Source organism: Camelus ferus, chromosome 6 (genome assembly GCF_009834535.1).
Source record: "Camelus ferus isolate YT-003-E chromosome 6, BCGSAC_Cfer_1.0, whole genome shotgun sequence".
NCBI lineage: Eukaryota > Metazoa > Chordata > Mammalia > Artiodactyla > Camelidae > Camelus > Camelus ferus.
This window is the reverse complement of record NC_045701.1, coordinates 23114959-23136376: the sequence shown is the minus strand read 5'-3', so window position 1 is coordinate 23136376 and position 21418 is coordinate 23114959. Positions and strand designations below refer to the sequence as shown.

The 21418-nt window shown below is 56.4% G+C and overlaps 2 protein-coding genes across 6 annotated transcripts in view; one reads left to right on the top strand and one right to left on the bottom strand.

The window, feature by feature from the left end:
* Positions 1-14568, top strand: part of PAK6 (p21 (RAC1) activated kinase 6) — a 33551-nt gene extending 18983 nt beyond the window's left edge. For 4 of the 5 annotated variants that reach the window (XM_032481509.1, XM_032481508.1, XM_032481510.1 and 1 more), the window contains 8 exons: positions 2342-2550; positions 3428-4081; positions 9543-10040; positions 10165-10298; positions 10640-10766; positions 10865-10990; positions 11465-11599; positions 12977-14568. In XM_032481509.1, the coding sequence (XP_032337400.1) occupies positions 2347-2550; positions 3428-4081; positions 9543-10040; positions 10165-10298; positions 10640-10766; positions 10865-10990; positions 11465-11599; positions 12977-13144 (2046 nt within the window). In that variant the 5' untranslated portion in view covers positions 2342-2346 and the 3' untranslated portion in view covers positions 13145-14568. Of the gene's footprint in view, positions 1-2341; positions 2551-3427; positions 4082-9542; positions 10041-10164; positions 10299-10639; positions 10767-10864; positions 10991-11464; positions 11617-12976 lie in introns of all 5 variants that reach the window. The other variant, XM_032481512.1, reaches the window with a different exon arrangement.
* A 955-nt stretch (positions 14569-15523) lies between these two features.
* Positions 15524-20084, bottom strand: ANKRD63 (ankyrin repeat domain 63). Its single transcript, XM_032481506.1, has one exon. It carries the CDS (start codon positions 19601-19603, stop codon positions 18455-18457), a length of 1149 nt encoding a protein of 382 aa, XP_032337397.1. The 5' UTR covers positions 19604-20084; the 3' UTR covers positions 15524-18454.
* Between the last annotated feature and the right edge of the window lie 1334 nt (positions 20085-21418).

Below are 21418 nucleotides of genomic sequence, written 5' to 3'. Positions count from 1 at the left end.
GTAGACCATTTGCTAAAGATGCTGTCCTTGTGTGTTCCTGCAGCAAACGCTGGGCCCTTAGGTAGGCCCAGGAGTTGGGGAGAGGGATGTTCTCGAGTGGGGAGAGTATTAACCCCATCTTCTTCAACTCCAGGGTGTGTCCCTACACCCCCAGAAGAGTTTACAGAGTGAGGAGAAGGGTAAAATTGTCAGCCAAGCTGCTCCAGAGGTAGAGGGTCTGTCTGAGAGGCTGTGAGGACAGAATTGCCGAGCAGAGACTCTTCTGCAGCCAAAGGCTGAGAGGAGGAGGTCAAGTCTCGCCGAACCATGAAGGGTCTATGTCAAGGAGAGGTGGCGAAAGCTGCAGGACCAGAAATCAGGCATGACCCCTGACAGGTGAATCTGGGAGGACAGGAGTTGGACGTCAGTCTCAGACTTGTATCTGCTCACGTTCTGATGTCTGCAGAGCCCTGAGCTTCAAGACAGGATGCACGGAGAGGTAACATAGTAAGAGAAACAACCCTGGTTTACCAGGAATCTGTTCACCTAATACTCCCTAAACTCTGTGAGGTATCTTTTATTAACCCCATTTTATAGATGAAGAACACTGAGGCTCATATCATTTAGGTAACTTACTCAAAGTCTCCCCAAATTAGTGGAAGACTCCCTGCAATGCACCTGTAACTCAATCAGGTGTATTTCATTCCAAAGTCCTTGGTCCTTGGGGCTCCAGCACATGTGGCCTTTCCTAGTGGGAATGCTTGGTAGATTCCTGAACCTCAAGATCCCCCAAAGTGGCTGCCATTCCAAGAGATATGACATGGATTCAGATTCATTCATGCTCAGTGAACACATAATGGAGAGACTGTGGCTGTTGGAGCCCCCTGCCTTCCCAAGTGGGCACCGGCTGCCTCCCATATCTGTGACCCGCTAGAGTGACTGGGAAAATTCTGTCTTCAGAGCAGGAGCAAAAAGAGAATGCCACGGCACAGACATATCCAATTCTGTGGACAGATGAATGATCCAAGCATTCAATTCAAGAAATAAACATGTCTTATTGAAACAAACCTTCAGGTAACCTTTCCAGCTGACACACGAGCTCACTGAGTATCTTTTCTCTCTCTTTCTCACACACACACACACACGAACACACACACACACGCACACGCGCACACACACACACACACACACACACACACACTCTGAGCTGTTTTGAGCCACTTCAGATACAAAAGCATTCAAGTGGGTACCCCAACCCATCTTCCATCATGTGTGGTCCCAGCCCAGGGCTCCTTGAAGGCAAGGCCAGAACAGCACTTTGGAAGAGTCACTTTGCCTCCTGGGTTTCCAGTCTTCCTCTCTCAGATCTGCATGGCCATGTCACTGCTAGCTGTTGATGGAGCTTAGTAGGGCCTTAGGCAAACCCAAAACCAGCAAGGCGAGGGATAGAGGTTTAACTGCTTAACTGCAAGTGATGTTTTGTACAGTCAGAGTTCTGAGACCACAGAGAACGGGGCCTAGGGGGAGATGAGCTTTCTTTTTTTGGAGAGATTTTCCCCTAAGATAGCTGCCCTCACCCACCGCAGCTGTGCCTCTGGCCCAGAGCCTTTCCAGAATTAGGGCCGAGCACCTGGGGACCACGAGGGCCCATTTAGTTTGGTCCCAGACTGGGCAATATGTCTATGAATCATCAGCCTGGCTTTTTATGAAGTCGTATGTCACATGAACAGGTTTTCTGTTTTTGAAACCCCCTGGGACAAACTGGAGTTGACTGAAAATAAAAAACAAACACGCAAAACCTTTAACGTACAGTTGGATACAATTTGCTAGTTTTGTTTAGGATTTTCATTTATGTTCCTAAGTGAAATTGGTTCATATTTTCCTTTCCTTGTGCTATTCTTATCTGGTTTAAGAATCAAGATCATACTTACTTCATAAAATGAGTTTGCCTGCTTTCCTCCCTCTTCCCCACCCTCTTTTTAATTCTTTGACGGTAGAATGATATTTGTCATGGGCTTTGCATCTTATGAAAGCGCACACTCCCCACCCCCCTACTTCGAGTCTGCCTGCTCAGCAGGGGACTAGGCTCAGACAAGAAGACACACACTTCTTTTCCTTATTTATGGTCTGGATTGGCTTACTTATGAGGCTTTTGTTGTTTCTGGGACCACTCTGCTGGGAGTTAGCCATTTCCCTGAGGAACTAGGCACGAGAGGGGAGGGGAAGCTGTCGGCCGGTCCAGGGTAGTTGTGTCAGGGGACAGAGCCCGGGGCCCCAGCACCCACTGCCGCTAGCTGTGCTTCCTGGGGCCAGGGCTCTTGGGAAGCCCCAGCTGGAGCTCAGTCTGACCCTCCCCACGCAGGCACCATGTTCCGCAAGAAAAAAAAGAAACGCCCTGAGATCTCGGCCCCACAGAACTTCCAACATCGCGTCCACACCTCCTTTGACCCCAAAGAAGGCAAGTTCGTGGGCCTCCCCCCACAATGGCAGAACATCCTGGACACACTGCGGCGACCCAAGCCCGTGGTAGACCCTTCACGCATCACCCGGGTGCAGCTTCAGCCTATGAAGGTAAGGCGGGCAGCAGAGATGGTGGAGTGGGAGGATTCAGACCATCCACAGAAGATTGCTGGCAGAACCACACAGGCACCTGAAGAACCACCTAATTACCAGCTATCAATTAGCCAGGCTGTTTCATTCCCTGCTAATCAGCCCCTCGTTCTCTCTCTGGATGACCCAGGGAGGAGCCTGGGGAGTCCCTCTCCCCAGGGTGGTAGGGTTGCCAGATTTAGTAAGTAAAAATACAGGATGCCCAATAAAATTTGAGTTTCAGATAACAACGAAGAATATTTAAGTACGTCCCATGAAATATTTGGACCTGTAGCCACTGTGGGCTCTCACAGAACAGGGGGCTTAAGTTGTGTGAGTCAGGACAGGTTGATCCGAGAGTCTGATAGGGGTTGGGGTCAGGGCCCTGTTAGGGTTTGGAGGCCACAAATCCAGTGTATGTGGGGAGGGGCCTGGACAGGTGCCTGTCTCCTCAGCTCTGCATGCTTCCCAGAAGGCCGCAGACAGAGCTGGGGAACGGCGGTGGGTCCCAGGCAGGGCCTGGAGCTCCCCCTCCCCACAGATCCCCAAGTTCAGCTGCCCAGACCATTTGGTGTCCTGGATTGAACGCCATGGTTACTCACCTGTCTGCCCTGCTGGACTACAAGCATCCTGAAAATGGGCTTTATCACTGTGTCCCTACCCCAGCGCAGGCCTGGCCCACTGTGGACCCTGTAAGGGACTGAAAAATTAAGAAATAGCTGAAAGACACAGCAAACAAGGTCCTAGGTGTTCCTCCCCAAGGCCTCTGGGGAGGCTCTCTGACCTGGTCCAGACCCAGCCACCCCTCCCTGCCACGAACAGGCTGCTCACCATGCCTCTCCCTCTCCCTCCCCTGCAGACAGTGGTGCGCGGCAGCGCGGCGCCCATGGATGGCTACATCTCAGGGCTGCTCAATGACATCCAGAAGTTGTCGGTCATCAGCTCCAACACCCTGCGCGGCCGCAGCCCCACCAGCCGGCGGCGGGCACAGTCCTTGGGGCTGCTAGGGGATGAGCAGTGGGCTGCAGACCCGGACATGTACCTGCAGAGCCCCAAGTCTGAGCGCACTGACCCCCACGGCCTCTACCTCAGCTGCAACGGGGGCGCACCAGCAGGCCACAGGCAGGTGCCGTGGCCTGAGCCGCAGAGCCCACGGGTCCTGCCCAATGGGCTGGCCACCAAGGCACAGTCCCTGGGCCCCACCGAGTTCCAGGGTGCCACACAGCGCTGCCTGCAGCTGGGAACCTGCCTGCAGAGATCCCCACCTGGCACCTCCCCACCCACAGCTACGGGCAGGCGTGGGACCAAGACTGCGAGGCATGGCTCCGAGGAGGCCCGGCCGCAGTCCTGCCTGGTGGGCTCGGCCACAGGCAGGCCGGGTGGGGAGGGCAGCCCCAGCCCTAAGACCCAGGAGAACAGCCTGAAGCGCAGGCTGTTCCGAAGCATGTTCCTGTCTGCTTCTGCCACAGCCTCTCCAAGCAGCAGCAAGCCAGGCCCTCAACCACAGAGCAAGGTAAGTCAGGCCGGGGCCACAGCATCCACAGGGGACACAGGCCCTGCCTGGCCTTCCCCACTTACAGGGTCGGGTTGGGGAAAGCACAAGGGAAATAGATCTGCAGCTGATTCTGCCCTGAACCAGCTGAGCCCTTGTCCTCCAAAGGCTTAGCACATGTGAGTCAGAAGTTGCAAGCCACGGTCATTTTCCAGGGGCCTCAGAGGGGCTATGGTGTGCCCCAGCTTACACTCTTGCCCTCTGGGGTGTGTCAAGGCAGACCACATGGGGAGGCAGACACCCCTTGAAAAAGTAGCATCTTTAACCACAAGCCCAGACCCTCCTCTGCCCCTAGTGCTCAGCAACCCCCACCCAGGCCTCAGTAGAGGCAGGTGCTCCAGCACTGGGGGTGGGGATCAGGGGCAGGGTCTCTCTGGCTCCATCTCCTTGGACTTTCTTTTTGCCTCAACCTCTCTCTTGTCCCAGTGCTCTCCTGAGGTGGTGCACAGCTTCCCTGCACTGCTTCTCCCACAGGCTTCAGAAATGCTCATGTTAACCCTTCCTCTAGTGAGGATTCCTCCCTCCCTCCCTCCCTTCCCCTTTTCTAGTGGTTGTTGCTTTGTTTAACATTTCTGTAATTATTAATTCTTATATTGTGTGCCATGTGAAAAGCCAGAGAATTGAATTTGCCTGGGTCTGGGAGCAGTAGGAGAGCCGACTTTTGATATGTGTTTGTGTGTGTGTGTGTGTGTGTAGAGAGAGAGAGAGAGAGAGACAGAGAGAGAGAGAGAGGCAGCCTCAAATGCACATATGTTTCTTGTGAAAAAGGAAACAGTGAAGGGAGCCCTAACAGTGACATTTCTTGGCAGGCAGAGGAGAACATTTTTGCTTACATGCCCTGTGACATCCTGTCTGTGGTGACAGTGACATCCTTTCCCATTTGGCAGATGAGAAGACTGACTCAGAGAGTGCAAGACAACCCCCAGGGTTCGCGAATGAGTCAGGCGAGGGGGGAAAGGAGGGGCCCTCTGGGCTCCCTCCTCTTGCTCTTGAAGGCTTTCCGACCATGGCATCTTTTAGCTCCTTCCTGAGGGGACAGGCAGAAGTGAGTTTAGGCTGCAGCATGAGAGTTGTAAGTTAGCCTTAAGAAACAAGCTCTGACAGCAGGGTGAATGATGGAGCCTCCCGTCCGGGGATAGCACCAATGGGTCCAGCCTGTGCAGTTGGTGGGGGCCGGGCATGCAGACCCTCAGCCTTCTAAGTCATTGCCAGCCTGAGGCACCCAGGGAAGGTTTTGGGCTTTGTGACCTCCAGCCCCACACAGGGACAAAGGATGGTGGGCTGAGTAGGGTAGGGGGTTGGGGGAGGAACATATGAAATGGGGACATATGCCCACGAGAGAGACACAAGTGCCTGTGAACAGAGGGGGTCTCTGGGAGACTGTGCCCTTGGGGAGACAGTCCACAGGAAACTAAAGTGGGAGCAGGACAGTACACACCGCCAGCATGTACACTTTGGGAGTCCTGCTGGGGTTGGGGGTGGTTTCAGGAATTTGGAGAAAGTGGGTATCAACACTGGGCTGGGCACTGACATGCATGGTCCTGGGCTCCTGCCAGCACCCCACAGCAGCGGGGCAGGTTGTCCCCCCAGCCTCTGTCAGCCAGTCCATCCCTGCACACATCACCAAGCACCTACCACGGGCTGCTGCCCCCGGGTGTGTGGGGTCTCCCCTGCACCCTTGGAGGCAGGTGGTGGAGGCAGGTGGTGCTTGTCCAGGACTCAGAGATACCATAGTTTCAAATCCAGGGAAGTGGTTTCCTTCTCGGCCCACTGGGCATACCTTTCTAGATATTCTTAAGCCAGGCCTCTAAAAGGCAGGGCCAAGACTTCCCCTGAGTTACTCTGGGCCAGGGCTTCTCAACCCTGTACTCTTGATATTTGGATCAGATAATCCTTTATTGTGGGGGCTCGCCTATGCATTGTAGGAAATTAAGAAGCCTCTCTGGCCTCTACCCCCTAGATGCTAGTAGCATGCCTCAGATGGGGCAATCTCAATCCCTTCAGACATTGCCAAATGTCCCCTGGGGAAAAAAATCACTCCAATTGAGAACCAGTGCTCTCAGCAAATTACAACACAGTTGGGAGGCATTCAGTTTCCTCCTCCTCCCACAGGGCCCTGGGAACCCCTAAACTAAGCCAGCAGCCAGCCCTCTGCACTCAGCACATCCCAGAGTTTGGCTCTGGACACTCACAGCAACTCCTAAAGCAACGGTCCATGCACTGGTACCCTGGGAGGTCAGGTCACCAATGGCCACAGTGTGCCAGGCGTGGCTGCAGGAAGATCTGTGGCCCTGGAGCTGTTGTCCTCAGCCCTAGGCAGCTTAGCCTACAGTCACTCACTTTGGCTAAAAAGCAAAAGAAGACCTCAGGTGGTGGCAGGGAGGCCAAAGAGGTAAGACAGGAGCTTGGGGGATTTAGAAGTGGTTCCACTTAGCAGCAGAAAGGCCAAGTCAGGAAGACCTCAACAATCAGCAAACCTTGGTTTAGCCCTACTGTGTGCATGTACTTTGTTATATGCCAAGGATCCCCAGTAGGACCACAGCATAGGGGTCAGAGGTTAGGCTGACCAGGGCTGAAGTCTGGCCTTGTCCCTTACTACTTAGTGATTCAGGGCAAGTTACTTAACCTCTCTGAGCCTGTTTCTTCACCTATAAATGTAGTGATAATAGTACCCATGGGATAATAAAACAACCCACAGGGTTATGAGAATTAAATGAGATAATGCATTTAAGGCCTTTGTCAAAGTGGTAAACCCTCAATAAATGATTTTATTATTTCTTAAATATTATGACATGGCTTCTGCCTGTGTGGCACTTATGGCACAGGCTCCCAAGCCCACAGCTGGAGAGCCCAGCCCTATCACCGTGGCTTGGGAAGGGAAAGTGATGCATCATTGTAACACCACGTCCAACTCTTCTTTCTGGTGGCTTCCTGCCTCAGTCACACAAGTAACTGCAGAATTAATCCAGAGCCCCGAACAATTAATTCCATCTTTTGTCCTCCTTTCCCTTTCTTGGAGCAGTTTAACGACTTTCATCTGGTCCTTTCATGTGGTTACGTTAAGTGAAATCTCCCTCCTGTGGAGACGGGCAGCAAGGCCAACTAAGGGACACCTGGGACAAGACCCCGCTGAGGTGAAGATGGAGCCTGGTCCCACTACCCCCGAGCCCTGTGTCCCAGCCACAAAGGTGCTGGTCTCTTGACTGGGTCTGTCTGCTGCTTCCATTCCCCCACTGCACCCGCGCCCCTGAACTCGGCCAGCACCTGCAGCAGAGTCTGCACAGGGGCCTTGACAGCAGAGGAGGGAGTGAATCCCCCTCCTCAGCCCCTCCGTGTGGCTTGTCCCCACCCTCTTCATGTCCAGGAGGCCGGGAGGCCAGAAGGTGAGGGAAATTCTTTTACAGCCTTCCTTAGAAATCCAGGGTGGAGAGAGGTCAAGGGCCGTTAGAGCACCTCATCAGCAGCTTTAGGGGCTTTTCAGGTCCCCAAGCTCCGCCCAGCCCCACACAGATGCCCGGAGAGCACCTTTTCTGTTTTAAGTCCATGCCTCGCAGGCCAGCAGGCAGATTTTAACAGAGCCTTGGGGACTGCTTCTAGGTGGCATCTCATGGAACTTCTGCTCTTGAATGTGGCCTCACAGCCTCTGTGGTGGCCATGCTCCCTCCACATCCAGTCTTAGCCTTCCCTGTGAGGCCATGGAATCACAGAGCTGCTCAAATCGTGGTCCACTGTTCCTCCCACATCAAACCCAAGTGCCTTGTTAAAATGCAGAGTCCCTGCTCAAGGGACTTACTGAAGCCATCTCCGAGGCCCAGGAACCTGCATTTTACCCATCTCCCTGGATCATTGTGCATTCATAGAGGAGACCGGGGCTCAGAGAGGGTGACTGGCCTAAGATTCATCACAAGTCTGAGCAAAGCAGGACTGGAACCCAGGTCCTGATCCTCAGTCTGAAGTCCCACTGCTCCACCACAACAGAGTAGGAAAAGTTGGGTGAGGGTCAGGCGCTGGCAGGGACATGGGAGAATCTATTTATTGCACAGATGTGCTCGCCAGGTGGGGATGCAGTAGCTGCATTAGTCCCGGGAGGCTCTCCTGGCTCCTTCACCATGAAGGCTGAGCTGAGCCAGGAACCGCCTGCTAGAGGCTGGCGCACACTCAGAGTGGGCGGGCGGGGCTGGGGGTGGCAGAGCCTGCCATGGCATGACTCTCTGCTGGCAGATGCACCATGCACGTGCTATGTGTTGAGTAGATTTCCTGGAAGCTGATTCAGCTTTGAGGATGAGGACTGGGACCCTCTGGGCACCTGGACAACCGCCTGTGAGATAGGCTCTGAGATGTTCCAGAAAGGCCTCTCTGCAGCCCCTGAAGTTCCCCAGTAGGTCATGTATGACCCTCTCCAGGTGTCCCCTTTTAAAAACACACAATCCCTGGGAGGAGTCATGTTGCACCTCGCCAGCTCCTTGGGAAGAATCCAAGGATGGGACCTTTCCTGCTGGGGCTGGCAAGAGGGCTGGACCCTGAAAGGCAAGGAGCTTCCAGGCCTGGCCTGAGCGGGGCTCATTGGGGCCCAGTCTGCTACTCAGTTCCCCATCCCTCCCTCCCTGCCTGCCAGAGACCAGAAGGATAGGCCGCCTGCCTTCCCTTCCTTGTTGGGGGTCGTCAGCCAGAAATTTCATGTCTAGGAGCAAGTGGAAGGGCTGCTCTGGGGAGCCCTAAGGAAACCACCTCACTGCTGGACTTACCCTCCTGATTCCAGATCTCTCTAGCACCAGATCCCCAGCCCAGGGGACACCAGAGGAGCCCCCAGATGGTAACATGGCTCTGTGGTCCTCTGTTGGGGACATAATCTCACAGCACAGACATGCAGACCCCCCATTGTCAGGTACAAGCAGGACTATCAGACCCCAGCTGTGGCTTCCCTGCCCTGTCATGGGAGTCAGTCACAGCTGCCCCGCTGCACCCACCACTCCAATGCCCAGGGCCTCTTCCGCTCACGTGGGCCCTTGGGTGGGGGAGCCATGGTTGGAAACTGACCCAGATTCCCTGTGCAGCCTACAGCACAGAGGGAAGATTGCCTCCCGGTGGCCTCCCTGGGGTCTGGCTGTCAGTCACCCGAGGAAGAAATACCCAGCACCAGATACTCCAGGGACTCAGCTTTGTCTTCCCAGGATGGGCAGAGTGGATGTAAAGAGCTGTTTTATCTGCTCACCTGGGAACACTGGGGGTTGGTTTCTTAAGCAGGACTATGGTTTGTCTTTTGTTTCATTTGAAAATCTTTGCTTGCGGCACCTCCTCCGCTGGTCTGATGCCCTGTCTTACCCTGCCTGTGTCCAGAGGTCACAGCAGCCACCTCCTGCCTCTGGGAAGGTTGCTCCAAACACTCCCCCAGCCAAACCTGTTTCTTTCTTCTTCTCTGCAGCCCAATTCCTCTTTCAGACCACCGCAGAAAGACTGCCCCCCAAACCTGGTGGCGAAGGCCCAGTCCTTGCCCTCGGACCAGCATGTGGGCACCTTCAGCCCTCTGACCACCTCGGATACCAGCAGCCCCCAGAAGTCCTTCCGCACAGCCCCAGCTGCCGGCCCTCCTCCAGGCCGGTCTTCCCCAGCGGGCTCCCCCCGTACCCGGCATGCCCAGATCAGCACCAGCAACCTGTACCTGCCCCAGGACCCTGCGGTGGCCAAGGGTGCCCTGGCTAGTGAGGACACGGGTGTTGTGACTCATGAGCAGTTCAAGGCTGCGCTCAGGATGGTGGTGGACCAGGGCGACCCCCGGCTGCTGCTGGACAGTTACGTGAAGATTGGCGAAGGCTCCACCGGCATTGTCTGCCTGGCCCGGGAAAAGCACTCTGGCCGCCAGGTGGCTGTCAAGATGATGGACCTCAGGAAGCAGCAGCGCAGGGAGCTGCTCTTTAACGAGGTGGGAGGAGAGGGCGTGACGGGGCATTTGGGACTGGCAGTGTGCGCGGAGCCAGGCTGGATGTCTTTGAGCGGGTGCAGTGGGGAGCGTGCCCGGCACTTAGGCATCCCCTCCTGTCCCCCAGGTGGTGATCATGCGGGACTACCAGCACCTCAATGTGGTGGAGATGTACAAGAGCTACCTGGTGGGCGAGGAGCTGTGGGTGCTTATGGAGTTCCTGCAGGGTGGGGCCCTCACGGACATCATCTCTCAAGTCAGGTGGGCAGCTGGGAGGGCTGGGCCTCATGAATGCCCTGGCAGGGGTATTAGGCAGCCTCAGGCCCAGATGACTGGGGTGCCTGTCTCATTGTCCTGAACCGCCCCCATCTGTTTGGGTTAACAGACCTAGGGGTCTCAGGGGCCTGGGGAAGACACTAGGTCTCCAGCCTAGGCCCAGGCTCATTTCCCCCAGGGCTCTGGTCTGACTGGGTTCTTTCATGCATTGCCCAGGAGCTGTGGGGCCCAGGACCAGGGGCACCTACTCTGCCCAGCCCATCTGTCCTGCAGCCCTGCCAAAGCTCACATTCTCTAACGCTGGTGGCCCTGCCTTCCCTGTCCAGGCTGAATGAGGAGCAGATCGCCACTGTGTGTGAGGCCGTGCTGCAGGCCCTGGCTTACCTGCACACCCAGGGGGTCATCCACCGGGACATCAAGAGCGACTCCATCCTGCTGACCCTCGATGGCAGGGTAGGGCGCACCCACGCCCCCCACACTTCTGCTCCCAGCATGGCTTTTCCTCCTAGTTGACTTTTCACTCCCTTCTCTCCCTCTCACCCCAACCCCAGGTGAAACTCTCAGACTTTGGATTCTGTGCGCAAATCAGCAAAGATGTCCCTAAGAGGAAGTCCCTGGTGGGAACCCCCTACTGGATGGCTCCTGAAGTGATCTCCAGGTCTCTGTATGCAACCGAGGTAACAGCTCCCTCCATCCCCTAATCTTCCCAGAAGAGGCTTAGGAACACACAGCTCTTCTACTAGTGGCCCCCTGCCGAGCCCCCCACCCAAAATAGCCCTGGTTCTCAGGTTCCCACTTAGTCAATACCCTACCCCACTGTCTACTGCCCCCTCTTTGGTGGGTCTTCTCTGGCCTGTGACTTTGCTGCCACAAACTGGTCCCCACAATGCTCTTGCCCATGTTTCAGGGGTAGGCTAGGGTATGGCCAGGCTTCCCTATGTGTGATGGCCTTTCTAAGAGAGTGGCTGACAGCTGTGACCCTGCAGTCAGAGGTCACTCATACAGGAAGTAATTGACCACAGGGAAGGTGGCCAAGAAGGAGGCTGACTCACCAAGGAGACCTGGGGCCAGCTGCTCCACTCCCCTTGCAGCCTGTTCTACCAAGGGGCCAGACTCTGGTCAGGGGAGTCAGGGACATTCTCCTTCTGTAGGTGGATATCTGGTCTCTGGGCATCATGGTGATTGAGATGGTGGATGGAGAGCCACCCTACTTCAGTGACTCCCCAGTGCAAGCCATGAAGAGGCTCCGGGACAGCCCCCCACCCAGGCTGAAGAATTCTCACAAGGTCAGTTGGTAAACAAGGTACGACCCTGCAGGCCCTTCTTCCCCAGGTTTCAAGGATCAGACACTGAGCTTTCAGGCCCAGCTTCTCCCTTCCACAGATGCCAGAGAGCCTGGGCTCCTGGAAAAGGCTCCTTTTTCTCCACATAAAACCCACATCTGGGTATGGAGCCTAGTCACAAACTCCCATGGTCACTCCAACAAGTTTCCACCTGCAGGCTACCGACAGGAGCCTGAGAGAAGGGAAAGCAAGCCTGCCCGGAATCCTTGATGTCCTGGAGAGGAATCTAGAGAAGCTAATTATGCAGGAACCCACCTCGACCCCATCTGTCAGGGGAGTCATACCATGGCACAGTGCACCCAGTCCCTCACAGAGGATTGGTATGCCCTCCATCAATGTACATCCTGACCAGTTTTTCCCTTAAAACCAACATGTGTGTGTATGTGTGACCCTTTCTTGCCAAATCCACCCAAACCCACAGTCCTTACCTGTGGGCACCCCTTGCTGGTGACAGATCAGCAGAGGGCTGCAAAATGGCACTGCCATCTGGTGGCCAGAGTGAAAAAATGTCCCAGAGAGTTGAAGCCCAGTTCCTAAATAGCAAAATAGTTCTGTAGCCCAGCTGGATGGGGAGGACAGACAGGAAGCACTTTCCAAGACAACTGGTCCTTGGAGCCCGCACTCCTGACCCCAAGACTAGCAGTTAGGGAAGATTTTTAATTGGTGAATTCCCCAGAAGATGTAGCCTTCTGTAACAGCCTTATCCCAAGATACTGGCTCAGAATGAACCAAGATAAGCCCTTGACTTAGACTCTAAGGCTTACAGAAATAAAGAAATCTTCTTTTGCAGGTCCCACTTTTGTTCTTTTCTATTTTTCAAAACACTTCTTCATCCCTGATTTCTTTTTTTATCTTCACTAAAGCCTTATGTGGCAGATAGGGCAAGCACATTTTATCATTAGCCCACTTTACAGATGAAAAAAGTGAGGTCTACAGAAGAGTGCAACTTGCCAGAGATCAGGGATAGACCCAGGACTGGATCTCTGGTACGAATCCCATGCCCCTTTGCACAGAGCCTGAACGCGGAGCCCTGAGAAGCAAGGCAGGGGATGGGCTGTATTTGGAACCCAGCTCCCTAGCTCCAGGTAGCCTAATTCCATTGCTCAGCAGCACCCCCTGAAGGTGAGCTGGCTGCTTTTCCTGGACTAATGCTGACTTTCCTTACCTACCTGATAATCCAAAAAGTACTCAGCCTGGGAGGAACCAGGAAATAAGAAATGAGAGAATTTAAGACTTTCAGATGAGAGTGGGGCTAGGCAGATTGGGTCACCCCAAAGTGGCTGCAAATTGTGGCTTTCTCTCACTGACCTGCGTCCACAGGTCTCCCCAGTGCTGCGAGACTTCCTGGAACGGATGCTGGTGCGGGACCCCCAGGAGAGAGCCACGGCCCAGGAGCTCCTGGACCACCCCTTCCTGCTGCAGACAGGGCTGCCTGAATGTCTGGTGCCCCTGATCCAGCTCTACCGCAAGCAGACCTCCACCTGCTGAGCCCGACCCCAGAGCGCACCTGCCACCTGTGCCCACAGGCAGGGGACACTGGGCCGCCAGCTTGCAACAGGGCCTGCCTGCCTGCCTCATTCTCTCAGTATTCTCTCCAAAGATTGAATGTGAAGCTCCACCCCCGCCCTCCTGCCCCTCCGCCCACTGGGCCAGGCCGGACCTGCCCCTTGGTCTCTCTCCCTCCGAAGAGTCCCTAGTTGCCTTTGGGATGATGGAGACCCCTTCTGCAGGGTGACCCTTTGTTATCTGTACAGGGAGATTTCTAAGAAATATGGAGACTAGTGCTTTTGGCCACTGTGGCCAATATAGCAGAAAAGGCTGCTGTGGTTTTTTAAAGGTAGTTGTACACGAGCATCCGAGGCCACCCAGGAAGGAGACTGCCCATCTTCCCCAGGATGCTTGCTGTCCTCAGCTCCAGTTCCAAACCCTGGGGCCTGAGAGGGCCACAGGAAAGGTCTTGATTGCCTGAATCGTCTTCCTCCCTTGTGTCCAGCTTCCTGAAGGCACAGTCCCACGTGCACCTGTTTCCCGACCCACCAAGCTGACAACACTCTCCCTGCACAGCCCGTGCCCAGCTGTGGACAGACTGCTCGGAGGCCATGGTGGCAGGGAGGGCATTTTCTGGGTGAAAAAGGAAGGAGGCAGTTGGTGGTAAAGGTGGTCTCACTGTACAGGGCGTGTTGCTTGTTTTTGTGCCCATGTGTGTGTAAGTAGAGGAAGGGGTTGCCCCGACAGCCTGGCTCCCTTCAGGTCATTGTGGCTGGCTCCAGTAAGGCTTCTCCTTCCTCTCTCCCACTAAGTTCTGCTCTGAAGGGACCTGCTTTCTTGGCCTGGCTTCCTGCATCTTAAGTCCTGGGTTTCTATCTGACCAGTGAAGAGATCTGTATTGAGTCTGACACATCCTGGGGGCTTGGCAGGTTTCCGAGTTCCTCCTGCACTGTGGAGTCTGAGAGCCAGAGATCAGAATGGTGAGGGAACAAACTTTGTTTTACCTGTGAGCTTCATCTCAAAAACCAGGTCATCAGGGACCCATCCTTTTCAAAATCCTGGTCTGAGGGAGGTGAACCAGCTCCCAGGGTTCCATCACGTTAAGAGAATGGGCCCCATTTGTGCAAACCACCTGCCCCTTGCTGCCTCCTCAGACACCTGTCTCCTTGTCCTCCCCTCCCTACCATCAGGGCTGCTGTGAGACAGGGAATCCCAGGGAAGAACTCCAGGTGTCCGGACCCTATCTAGATAATATTTTTAGATTCCTCTGCTCCCTAGTGGCCTGCTTTAGGGCAGAAAAAAAAAAAAGAAAAGCAAGGACTTTTTTTAAGGGTCAGAGTTTTAAAAACAAAAGCATCTTCCCTAGAAATTTTTGTGAATTGTTTGCACTTGTGCCTGTTTTAAATTAAACTGAGTGTTCAAAACCTCTGGCCTTCCTGTTGTCTCTGGGAGTGGAGCCAGGCTGTTTTCAAACTGGAGAAGCTATCGTGGGTGTCCGGAGTGGCCTTCTCTCCTCCCTGATGTGAGCTCCCCAAGGGTCACTCTAAGCCACAGAAAATCCAACTCCCTGGTGGCAATGTGGGCCTGAAATGAGGGCAGAGGAGGAGAGAAACAGGAAGTGAAAGGCCCTTGGGACTGAAAGAACTAAGAAATAGGGCTCCTTCCCAGGGGAGGAGAGCCCAACCCGGAAAGCCAGGGCTGCAGGACATGTTTGCAGGCACCACAGGGGCCCGGGGGCAGCCAACAGGGCTGATGGCCCCTTTCTGCAGCAGCATCTCCCTTCCCCCATTTGCCTCTCACTCCCTGGAAAGTCAGAGGCTGTTCTCCTCAAGTTGTCCGTAGGAAGTGGCCTGGAACTGCTTCCAGTGCGAAAGCAGTCTCTGTTTCGGTTCTCAGAACAGAGTGAGAGCAAAGAATTGTGAAGGAGCACAACCGGGAATCAAGAAACCTGGGGCTTTAAACTTCAGGCTCTTACAGATTCCCATAGTTCCTTCCTGAGGTCTCATCCTACCCCTCCAGGCCAGGGTTCACTGAAACCTCTTACCCAGGAGCAAGCAGTCCTGCAGACCCTCTCCTGCTCCCCACAGTTTTCCCACCTAGACAGGGCCCCAGTTCTCAGTTGGAAGCAGCACCTTAGACTTACCTCCAGGAGGCAGCCGCAGTGGGCCGTCGGGCATGGAGGGAGGGATGGCCGAACCTTTGCAGGAAGCTGGCATGCCCTTCCACCTCTCCAGTCAGACCCTGAGTCAGGAGTGGTTGGCACGGCAAAGAGAGGCTAGTTCCCACAACTGAATAACACTGGATTTATTAACTATTCTTTTGAGTTCTAACAGTTCTTCCACCACACAGCGCCATTCCAAAAGCATGTGCGTACGCCATTTAGCCTCATACACAGACCAGTTCTGAGCTTGACCCAAGAGTACCAGCTCCGGTGGCACAGGTGACTTCACAATGACAAAAGCCAACAAGAGTTGAAAAAGCAAAATGTTCCAAAAAGTCTCTTCTAAATTGGAGCAAACTGGAGGGGACCCCAGCCTTAATGTCCCGGGGCTGACAGTGAAGGGAAATTCAGGAGAGTGCAATGTGGTGAAATGTTTAAGTTCTGCACAGAACTGGGCCTGGTAAGAAATCTGCAAGAACAGCAAGGCAGTCAAACCCACAATTCAGAGCAGACAGGAAAGATCTGCTGTGGTTTCTTTCAGAGACATTACTTTCAACCACCAAATCCTTGGCATCTCCACAGAGAGGAGCTCTTGCGGTTGTTTACCCAATAAAGAGGGCGCAAGGTGACATTCAACCAGAAAGCCCCGGGGTCAGCGACACTTGAAACATGACAGCACCTTCAACACAATGTGCAACCCAGACCTTGTGCGCAGAAGCAGCCAAAATACTTGTATTCTTACACCATTAAAAACTTCATGAAAATTAAACACAGTTGCAAATGATAAATGAGCAAGCAAGGATCAGAAAAAAGTTTGTGCTTGGGGTGTCCAATTATCCCCCATCCCACCCTAGATCCACTCCCTCTGGCCTTTCAGGCGCTTCAGTATGTTTCACCCCCCCACCCAGACAGTGGGACTGAGGAGAGGAGATATTTGGGGAGAAAGGAGTGGGGCAAGGGCAAAACATCCCAGAAATGAAAGCAAATCTCATCAGAAGAAAACAGTGCATAATCAGCAGGTCCCAAGGTTCAGAAATCATAGAGGACAGGCTGGAAACTCAGTTTTTCAGAAGACAGCAGGAGCTCTCCACACGGAAGACCTTGGGGTCCTACGTGAAGGATCTGGGCTCCTGCTACTCCAAATGTGAGTTTTTTGTTCATCGTCCCTCACTTCACTGCCGTGAAATGACTTCAAGTATCCGGATTTAATATACTACAAGAGGAAGAGTATTCCATGGGTAAATGCACACGGAGGGAGAAGTACACAGCGGTGATTCAAATAAAACCAGAAGTCTGAACTCCCAGCCAGGCCACAGCGAGAGCGCAGCGTTGCCACCAGGGGGCACCAGAGATCACGTCCAGTGTCTAGGCCCTCGCGGGCTCGCGGGCTCGCGGGCTCGCGGCCCCGGGGGTGGAACCATTGCCGAGGTGTCTGACACCTACACAACACAAGGCCCGCCCCTGATCACCCACCCCTCACCCTAGGCCAATTTCTCATCACAGGTCATTCTCGCCCTGGGCAGTTCCCTCTGAGTTACCAGTGAAAAACCTTCCGTTCTGCAAAGACGAATAGATCGACGTCTTGAAAAGACCCCAGTGCAGGCAGGTGAGGGGCTGCACGCTCAACCTTCGGATTCACAGAAAGCTCCCCAGGCGCCACCACTCTGTGCTAGCGCTTCCGTAGGGTCCTAGGGCACGCGATTCGCCAGAGCCCCCCATACTCTTCTCACTAGGCCGTCGCAAAGAGGGCGGGGCCAGGGAGGGAGGGGAGGAAGGGCCAGGCCGGGAAAAGGCCTTTAACTGCCTCTCCACGGTTTCCTCTGACTCACTAATCTGCCCAGTAATGAAGCTGGCCGGGGGCCTGCATCCCACGCGTTGTGGCAGAGGCAGGGGTCCTTGGTCTCGACCTCCAGCATCCATCATCCGCCCTGCCCTCCATTAACGGCCCAGCGAGAAGCAGGAACCGTTTAACAGCCCCCTTCCAGCTCTCGCCGGAGTTCGATGTAATTTAAACCCGGACCTGCGGCTCGTGTGGGCTTCAGACTCCCGCGCGCCGCCGTTTAACGTGGCAAACACTTCAGTCAATTATCCCCCTCGCAGAGCTTCTATTTAAAGAGACATTGTCAGGTTCTTAAGCCTCGGATCAGACCCGCTGCTTTCTGCTTCATATACAAAGGCTCAAAACACGAGTTCTTTGAGGACTGGAAGAAATACAATTAAGCAAAGCCTTCGCAACCGTTCCACCCTGCAGGAGCACCCACGTGCGGGACGGGGGAGCTGGGAGGCGGTGGGGGTGGGTAAAGTGCTAAGTCTTTTCCATTTTAGGCCTCTGAGAGTGAGGAAATAGGCTCAAGAGCCCAAAGCTGGGCTGGGTAAGAGTTGGCTGGAGGCAAAGACCCCCACACTGTCAATGAAGCTGAATCCTGGGTCTGCCTCGGGCTGAGGCAGAGGGATCTGAAACTACCCAAAAGCTGGTTTAAGGGACAATTAGTGTTCCTGCCACCCCCCACCCCCCCAACATGCTTTCAGTGTCTTGAGGCAGGAGTTTCTCCCTAGAAAAATTTAACCTCCGGATTCCGTCTCCGTCCAGAAAGGCTCCGAGGCACGTCTCCAGGCTCCCCTTCTCCAACACTCTAACACTTAATGAGAAGGGAGACTTAGGTCGTGTGGGGTATTATTGTCAGTATCACTGGGTTAGAGGGATGTTGGGAGGGAGACTAGGCCTTTGTTCTACAGGTCAGCTGTTCTGCCTGCCTGGCTGGCAAGGGTGTGGGAAAACCGGGCAAGGCGAAGGAAACCCCAGCCGGAGCCGGAAGGACTCAGCACAGAGCCTTAGCGCTGAGGTAAGGGAGTCCAGCTGGAAGGCCGTAGCCTATGGAACCAATCTACTCCTTGCTTCCACCACAGGAATGGCAGGCCTTTAGAGCAGGTGAGAGACTTAGGCAGGGAATACCAACAAGCACAAAAAAGAAATAACATAGGGGTCCCTTTCAGAGAGAGGGCTGATGTAGTTCTCGCCTTGGCAGTAGGAACAGGTTCTAGGATCAGGGGGGTGGGAAACTACCAGGAAAGTGAGGGACCTGGAAAAACAGAAATCCTCGTGGAACAGAGACGGGAAGGTAGGGGAAACAGGGCTCTGCTTGGAGACTTTACCGCTGAGCGTGCAGCACCACCGCCTCCGTGCCAGCCTGCCAAGGCTGAGACCCAGGCACCAAATGGGGCAGAGCGTTGGGCTCTAATTCCGGGCAGCCCTCGGGCCCAGGTGCCTCCCCGACCAGGCTGGGGATGTCTGGAGCTGTGGACCGTCGGCGCAAACCCAAGCGGCCAGAGCCGGGGCCGCCCTCAGGGTGAGGGCTAAGGCCGACGGGGACTTGCACTAAGGTTGGGGGCGCTCCCTCCAGCACCTCCTGCGAATGCCACCGTCCAGCCCCGGAAGACTGGGGCGAGTGTGGTTGGGCCATCAGGGCTCCCGCCCGTAGTCGAGCCGCCTCCTCCTCGGTCACGGCACCCAACGCCAGGCTCATGCTCCGGCCCAGCTCCGGCCGCTCGCTGCCCTGCGCCCGGTGCCGGCCGGAGCCCTTACCCCCCGAGCCAGCCTCGCCCCCGTGGCCGTGGCCGCCGGCCGCTCGTGCAAAGCGCGCCAGGAGAGGCCGCGGTAGGCGGCGGGGGCTGGGTCGTCGGCGCTCGGGGCTAGGCGCGGGAACCGGACGGCCAGGGGGGCTGTCGGAGTTGGAGCCCCGGGCGGCGGCCGCGGCGGCTGCTCGGCCCCAGGGCCCGGTAAGGGCCTGCACACACGTCCCGTGGCCGCGGGCGGCGGCCAGCTGCAGCGCCGTGAGGCCTGCCCTATTGGTGCGGTCAAGGCGCAGACCGAGGCGGCGGAAAGAGCGCACCAGGAACTCGAGCACTGCCCCGTGGCCGCACGCCGCCGCCCACATCACCGGGCTGTTGCCCGCCGAGTCGGCCGCCTCGGGGTCGCCGCTAAACTGCACCAGCAGTTGCACCGCGTCCAGGTGGCCGCGCTCGCACGCCAGGCTGAGTGCCGTGCGGCCGCGCTCGTCCCGCAGGTTCACGGCCGCACCCTGCTCCAGCAGTAGTCTTACAAAGCGCGAGCGCAGCGCCGGGTCTGGCAAGCCCACGGCCACCATGAGCGGCGTGCGGCCCTGCTCCGCGCGGCAGTCGATGATGCTGCGGTCCAGGGCATCCAGCACAAAGCGGGCCAGGTGCACTTTACCCGCCTGCATGGCCTCCAAGAAGGTGCGCGTACCCGCTCGGGGGCAGAGGTCCTTGGGCTTGAGCATGGCCTCGGCCGCCGCTCTAAGGCTGCCCGGCAGGTCCGCACGGGGGCGCCCCTGTTCCCGCGCCCCGCCGGGCTCCGGCCCCCGCCGGCGCGCTGGTATGGCTCCCTCTGCGCGTGGGCGGCTGCGACCAAGGGTCCTGAGGTTCCAGCTCTGACCTCCAGCTGCCCCGCCGCTCCTGGGCCGCACGCCAGGCGTCTTGCTGCTCCTTCCCTGGGCTTCCCGCCTGGAGGTGTAGATTGCTCCCTACACCGGGCTCCGCGCCTGGCCCGCCACAAGACGACGGGAGCCGAAGCTCGGGCCCCTCCAGACTCTCCCGCCGCTTTCCCCGTGTCCGGCGCCCCTCAGTCCCTCGTAGCTGGGAGCCGCGCCACTCACCAGCACCTGGGGCAGCCCCGCTCCCCTGCTGAGACAGTGGCGCCCGCCGCGCACGCTTGCCTCCAGCCCTGGCGGGGCGCGCCGCTCCTCAAGCTGCTGGCGCCGCTCCTCCGCCTCCTCCCCTCTCGCGGGGGCCGGGCCACGCCAGGGCGCTTGCTCCTTACTTTTGGGGCTCGGCGGCGCCGGAGCCGGAGCCGCCGCCCGCTTGGATACCTGGCTTTATAGTCTTGGGGGGTCTCTATGGCAATGGCTGCCCTGGAAGCGGGCTGAGCAGTCAGGGCAGAAACGGACGGGGCGGAGGAGACCGTTTCTGGCCCCCACCCCTTCGTGGGCCATGACGTCGGGGAGCGGCTCCTCCAACGCGCTTCCGTGGGGATGCGGCGGCAGGTTGCGGGCGGAGGCGGGGGCTGCTCGCAGGGGGCCACATGCACCCGACCCGGCCAATCCCAAAGTCATAGTCTTCTCTCCCCGCCTTCCGCCCCCGCTGGAGTCGGTGCTCTGGGCTCCTTAGAAACTCGCGGAACCCGCAGCCCGTCGGGGAAGACGAGGGCTGCCCCCAGCGGTGCGAGTGGAAGGAAATGGGACCCCATGAGGGCAGAACTGGATCGTAAGCAAGCTGGGGGTGGCGGTCAAAGGCGGACAGGAAGTGATTCGTGGTAGGGGGTACTGGCCCCGTGCGGGGTTGGGGGCGCTCAGACTGGCTGGGAACTGCCACTCAAAGTGTACCGAAACACACACACACACACACACACACACACACACACACACACACACACACACACACACTTGTCCCTCCCGCACACGCACACACACACACATACACATGTTCCTCCCGCACACGCTCACTCGGCGCGGGGGCGGGAATGGGGGAGTGCGCTCTCCAATCTCAGACGTCTCCAACCTCGACAACGCGCCCGCCTGCCAGCTCCCTGCCGCTGAGAAGCTGGCGGAGTGGAGATGCGGCGACCCAAGCGGGCGCCTTAGGATGCGGGAGTGCTAGGGCCGCGTTAGCAACTCCCCGGCGTCACACCAGAAAGAGCGAGGGACATGCAAGTCTCCCCCAGGATCCTCGTCTCCCTCTTAAGCACAAAATCACCCCCAGACCACAGGGCTCTGAACTTGACCACTAGCGGACCCCACCCGAGAGGAATAAGACAGCACGAGTCAACAGGGTGCGGGAAAACCACCGCATCCCCTCTCCCTCCGGCCCTCTGCTCCGTGGGGAGGTGGGGGAGGGAGGAGGGGCAGAGCGGGGGAAGGGTACGCAGGCCTCGGTTGAGGGGAGTCAGAGTGCCTCAGAGCTGCAGAGGGTGGGAGGGTGTGTAGGGTTGGAATGGATATTTGTGAAGTAACAAGTGAGTCAGATATTGACTACAGAATTTACTGAGACTTTTCGTGAGCCAGGTATTGTGTTTCCAGCCGTGGGAAATAAAGAGGCGG

Excerpts from the sequence above, each read along its gene's own strand:
- ANKRD63 (XM_032481506.1), bottom strand. The coding sequence starts at position 19,603 with ATGCTCAAGCCCAAGGACCTCTGCCCCCGAGCGGGTACGCGCACCTTC.